Source organism: Schistocerca piceifrons, chromosome 9, assembly GCF_021461385.2.
Source record: "Schistocerca piceifrons isolate TAMUIC-IGC-003096 chromosome 9, iqSchPice1.1, whole genome shotgun sequence".
NCBI lineage: Eukaryota > Metazoa > Arthropoda > Insecta > Orthoptera > Acrididae > Schistocerca > Schistocerca piceifrons.
Genome location: NC_060146.1, coordinates 156,062,626 through 156,067,954, shown reverse-complemented (window position 1 = coordinate 156,067,954; position 5,329 = coordinate 156,062,626). Strand labels below are relative to the sequence as shown.

General features: G+C 59.0%; 1 protein-coding gene across 1 annotated transcript; it reads left to right on the top strand.

Annotated features, from left to right (window-relative positions):
* Positions 1–433: 433 nt before the first annotated feature.
* On the top strand, positions 434–1,420 carry LOC124716787 (collagen alpha-1(I) chain-like). The gene has a single exon (XM_047243335.1). The coding sequence runs from the start codon at positions 434–436 to the stop codon at positions 1,418–1,420; it is 987 nt and encodes a 328-aa protein (XP_047099291.1).
* Positions 1,421–5,329: the final 3,909 nt, after the last annotated feature.

Sequence of the window (5,329 nt, the reverse complement as noted above, 5' to 3'; positions counted from 1 at the left end):
ATGGGACAAACGCAAACATGGGACAAACGCAAACATGGGACAAACGCAAACATGGGACAAACGCAAACATGGGACAAACGCAAATATGGGACAAACGCAAATATGGGGCACAACTTGACTAAAAGATGGAATCAGTTGGTAGGATGGGTTCATGAGTAATGCAACAAACGCAAATATAGGAAAAATCGGAATATGGGGCAGATGCAAACGTGGGGGCAACGCAAACGTGGGGGCAACGCAAACGTGGGGGCAACGCAAACGTGGGGGCAACGCAAACGTGGGGGCAACGCAAACGTGGGAGCAACGCAAACGTGGGAGCAACGCAAACGTGGGAGCAACGCAAACGCGAGACCAACGCAAACGCGAGACCAACGCAAATATGGGACAACTTGACTAAAAAAAGTAATCGGTTGGTAGGATGGGATCATGAGTCATGCGAAAAACGCAGCCACGGGGCAAGGCGCAGCCACGGTGCAAGGCGCAGCCACGGTGCAAGGCGCAGCCACGGGGCAAGGCGCAGCCACGGGGCAAGGCGCAGCCACGGGGCAAGGCGCAGCCACGGGGCAAGGCGCAGCCACGGGGCAAGGCGCAGCCACGGGGCAAGGCGCAGCCACGGGGCAAGGCGCAGCCACGGGGCAAGGCGCAGCCACGGGGCAAGGCGCAGCCACGGGGCAAGGCGCAGCCACGGGGCAAGGCGCAGCCACGGGGCAAGGCGCAGCCACGGGGCAAGGCGCAGCCACGGGGCAAGGCGCAGCCACGGGGCAAGGCGCAGCCACGGGGCAAGGCGCAGCCACGGGGCAAGGCGCAGCCACGGGGCAAGGCGCAGCCACGGGGCAAGGCGCAGCCACGGGGCAAGGCGCAGCCACGGGGCAAGGCGCAGCCACGGGGCAAGGCGCAGCCACGGGGCAAGGCGCAGCCACGGGGCAAGGCGCAGCCACGGGGCAAGGCGCAGCCACGGGGCAAGGCGCAGCCACGGGGCAAGGCGCAGCCTCGGGGCAAGGCGCAGCCTCGGGGCAAGGCGCAGCCACGGGGCAAGGCGCAGCCACGGGGCAAGGCGCAGCCTCGGGGCAAGGCGCAGCCACGGGGCAAGGCGCAGCCACGGGGCAAGGCGCAGCCACGGGGCAAGGCGCAGCCACGGGGCAAGGCGCAGCCACGGGGCAAGGCGCAGCCACGGGGCAAGGCGCAGCCACGGGGCAAGGCGCAGCCACGGGGCAAGGCGCAGCCACGGGGCAAGGCGCAGCCACGGGGCAAGGCGCAGCCACGGGGCAAGGCGCAGCCACGGGGCAAGGCGCAGCCACGGGGCAAGGCGCAGCCACGGGGCAAGGCGCAGCCACGGGGCAAGGCGCAGCCACGGGGCAAGGCGCAGCCACGGGGCAAGGTGCAAATACTAGAAAACCAACGCAAATATGGGACAACTTGACTAAAAAAAGTAATCGGTTGGTAGGATGGGATCATGAGTCATGCGAAAAACGCAGCCACGGGGCAAGGCGCAGCCACGGGGCAAGGCGCAGCCACGGGGCAAGGCGCAGCCACGGGGCAAGGCACAGCCACGGGGCAAGGCGCAGCCACGGGGCAAGGCACAGCCACGGGGCAAGGCGCAGCCACGGGGCAAGGCGCAGCCACGGGGCAAGGCGCAGCCACGGGGCAAGGCGCAGCCACGGGGCAAGGCGCAGCCACGGGGCAAGGCGCAGCCACGGGGCAAGGTGCAAATACTAGAAAAATCAAATATGGGAAAATGCAAATATAGCAGAAACGCAAGTATGGCTGAAAACCAAATGTAGGGATTTCGGATATAAGGGAAAATCGCAAATATTGGAAAGTCGCAAATGTCGGTAAAGCGTTAATATGGGAAAATCGCAAAAATCGGAAAATCGCAAATCTCGGAGTATAGCACATATGGGAAAATCACAAATATCGGAAAAACAAAAATACAGGAGCAGAGAATCTTGTGGCACAACTTGATTTGAAGCAGGAATCGATTTGTAAGATTGGCTCATGGGTAATGCAAAACAACACAAGTACGGGAAAAATGCGAACATGGAAAAACGAAAACATGGGAAAAACCGCGAATATTGGAAAAAACAACAATAATGGGAAAAACCGCAAGTATGGCGAAAACGCGAATATGGCGAAACCGCAAATATGGGTAAAACGCGAATATGGGTAAAACGCGAATATGGGTAAAACGCAGATGTGGGCAAAACGCAGATGTGGGCAAGACGCAGATGTGGGCAAGACGCAGATGTGGGCAAGACGCAGATGTGGGCAAGACGCAGATGTGGGCAAGACGCAGATGTGGGGAAGACGCAGATGTGGGGAAGACGCAGATGTGGGGAAGACGCAGATGTGGGGAAGACGCAGATGTGGGGAAGACGCAGATGTGGGGAAGACGCAGATGTGGGGAAGACGCAGATGTGGGGAAGACGCAGATGTGGGGAAGACGCAGATGTGGGGAAGACGCAGATGTGGGGAAGACGCAGATGTGGGGAAGACGCAGATGTGGGGAAGACGCAGATGTGGGGAAGACGCAGATGTGGGGAAGACGCAGATGTGGGGAAGACGCAGATGTGGGGAAGACGCAGATGTGGGGAAGACGCAGATGTGGGGAAGACGCAGATGTGGGGAAGACGCAGATGTGGGGAAGACGCAGATGTGGGGAAGACGCAGATGTGGGGAAGACGCAGATGTGGGGAAGACGCAGATGTGGGGAAGACGCAGATGTGGGGAAGACGCAGATGTGGGGAAGACGCAGATGTGGGGAAGACGCAGATGTGGGGAAGACGCAGATGTGGGGAAGACGCAGATGTGGGGAAGACGCAGATGTGGGGAAGACGCAGATGTGGGGAAGACGCAGATGTGGGGAAGACGCAGATGTGGGGAAGACGCAGATGTGGGGAAGACGCAGATGTGGGGAAGACGCAGATGTGGGGAAGACGCAGATGTGGGGAAGACGCAGATGTGGGGAAGACGCAGATGTGGGGAAGACGCAGATGTGGGGAAGACGCAGATGTGGGGAAGACGCAGATGTGGGGAAGACGCAGATGTGGGGAAGACGCAGATGTGGGGAAGACGCAGATGTGGGGAAGACGCAGATGTGGGGAAGACGCAGATGTGGGGAAGACGCAGATGTGGGGAAGACGCAGATGTGGGGAAGACGCAGATGTGGGGAAGACGCAGATGTGGGGAAGACGCAGATGTGGGGAAGACGCAGATGTGGGGAAGACGCAGATGTGGGGAAGACGCAGATGTGGGGAAGACGCAGATGTGGGGAAGACGCAGATGTGGGGAAGACGCAGATGTGGGGAAGACGCAGATGTGGGGAAGACGCAGATGTGGGGAAGACGCAGATGTGGGGAAGACGCAGATGTGGGGAAGACGCAGATGTGGGGAAGACGCAGATGTGGGGAAGACGCAGATGTGGGGAAGACGCAGATGTGGGGAAGACGCAGATGTGGGGAAGACGCAGATGTGGGGAAGACGCAGATGTGGGGAAGACGCAGATGTGGGGAAGACGCAGATGTGGGGAAGACGCAGATGTGGGGAAGACGCAGATGTGGGGAAGACGCAGATGTGGGGAAGACGCAGATGTGGGGAAGACGCAGATGTGGGGAAGACGCAGATGTGGGGAAGACGCAGATGTGGGGAAGACGCAGATGTGGGGAAGACGCAGATGTGGGGAAGACGCAGATGTGGGGAAGACGCAGATGTGGGGAAGACGCAGATGTGGGGAAGACGCAGATGTGGGGAAGACGCAGATGTGGGGAAGACGCAGATGTGGGGAAGACGCAGATGTGGGGAAGACGCAGATGTGGGGAAGACGCAGATGTGGGGAAGACGCAGATGTGGGGAAGACGCAGATGTGGGGAAGACGCAGATGTGGGGAAGACGCAGATGTGGGGAAGACGCAGATGTGGGGAAGACGCAGATGTGGGGAAGACGCAGATGTGGGGAAGACGCAGATGTGGGGAAGACGCAGATGTGGGGAAGACGCAGATGTGGGGAAGACGCAGATGTGGGGAAGACGCAGATGTGGGGAAGACGCAGATGTGGGGAAGACGCAGATGTGGGGAAGACGCAGATGTGGGGAAGACGCAGATGTGGGGAAGACGCAGATGTGGGGAAGACGCAGATGTGGGGAAGACGCAGATGTGGGGAAGACGCAGATGTGGGGAAGACGCAGATGTGGGGAAGACGCAGATGTGGGGAAGACGCAGATGTGGGGAAGACGCAGATGTGGGGAAGACGCAGATGTGGGGAAGACGCAGATGTGGGGAAGACGCAGATGTGGGGAAGACGCAGATGTGGGGAAGACGCAGATGTGGGGAAGACGCAGATGTGGGGAAGACGCAGATGTGGGGAAGACGCAGATGTGGGGAAGACGCAGATGTGGGGAAGACGCAGATGTGGGGAAGACGCAGATGTGGGGAAGACGCAGATGTGGGGAAGACGCAGATGTGGGGAAGACGCAGATGTGGGGAAGACGCAGATGTGGGGAAGACGCAGATGTGGGGAAGACGCAGATGTGGGGAAGACGCAGATGTGGGGAAGACGCAGATGTGGGGAAGACGCAGATGTGGGGAAGACGCAGATGTGGGGAAGACGCAGATGTGGGGAAGACGCAGATGTGGGGAAGACGCAGATGTGGGGAAGACGCAGATGTGGGGAAGACGCAGATGTGGGGAAGACGCAGATGTGGGGAAGACGCAGATGTGGGGAAGACGCAGATGTGGGGAAGACGCAGATGTGGGGAAGACGCAGATGTGGGGAAGACGCAGATGTGGGGAAGACGCAGATGTGGGGAAGACGCAGATGTGGGGAAGACGCAGATGTGGGGAAGACGCAGATGTGGGGAAGACGCAGATGTGGGGAAGACGCAGATGTGGGGAAGACGCAGATGTGGGGAAGACGCAGATGTGGGGAAGACGCAAATGTGGGGAAGACGCAAATGTGGGGAAGACGCAAATGTGGGGAAGACGCAAATGTGGGGAAGACGCAAATATGGGGAAGACGCAAATATGGGGAAGACGCAAATATGGGGAAGACGCAAATATGGGGAAGACGCAAATATGGGGAAGACGCAAATATGGGGAAGACGCAAATATGGGGAAGACGCAAATATGGGGAAGACGCAAATATGGGGAAGACGCAAATATGGGGAAGACGCAAATATGGGGAAGACGCAAATATGGGGAAGACGCAAATATGGGGAAGACGCAAATATGGGGAAGACGCAAATATGGGGAAGACGCAAATATGGGGAAGACGCAAATATGGGGAAGACGCAAATATGGGGAAGACGCAAATATGGGGAAGACGCAAATATGGGGAA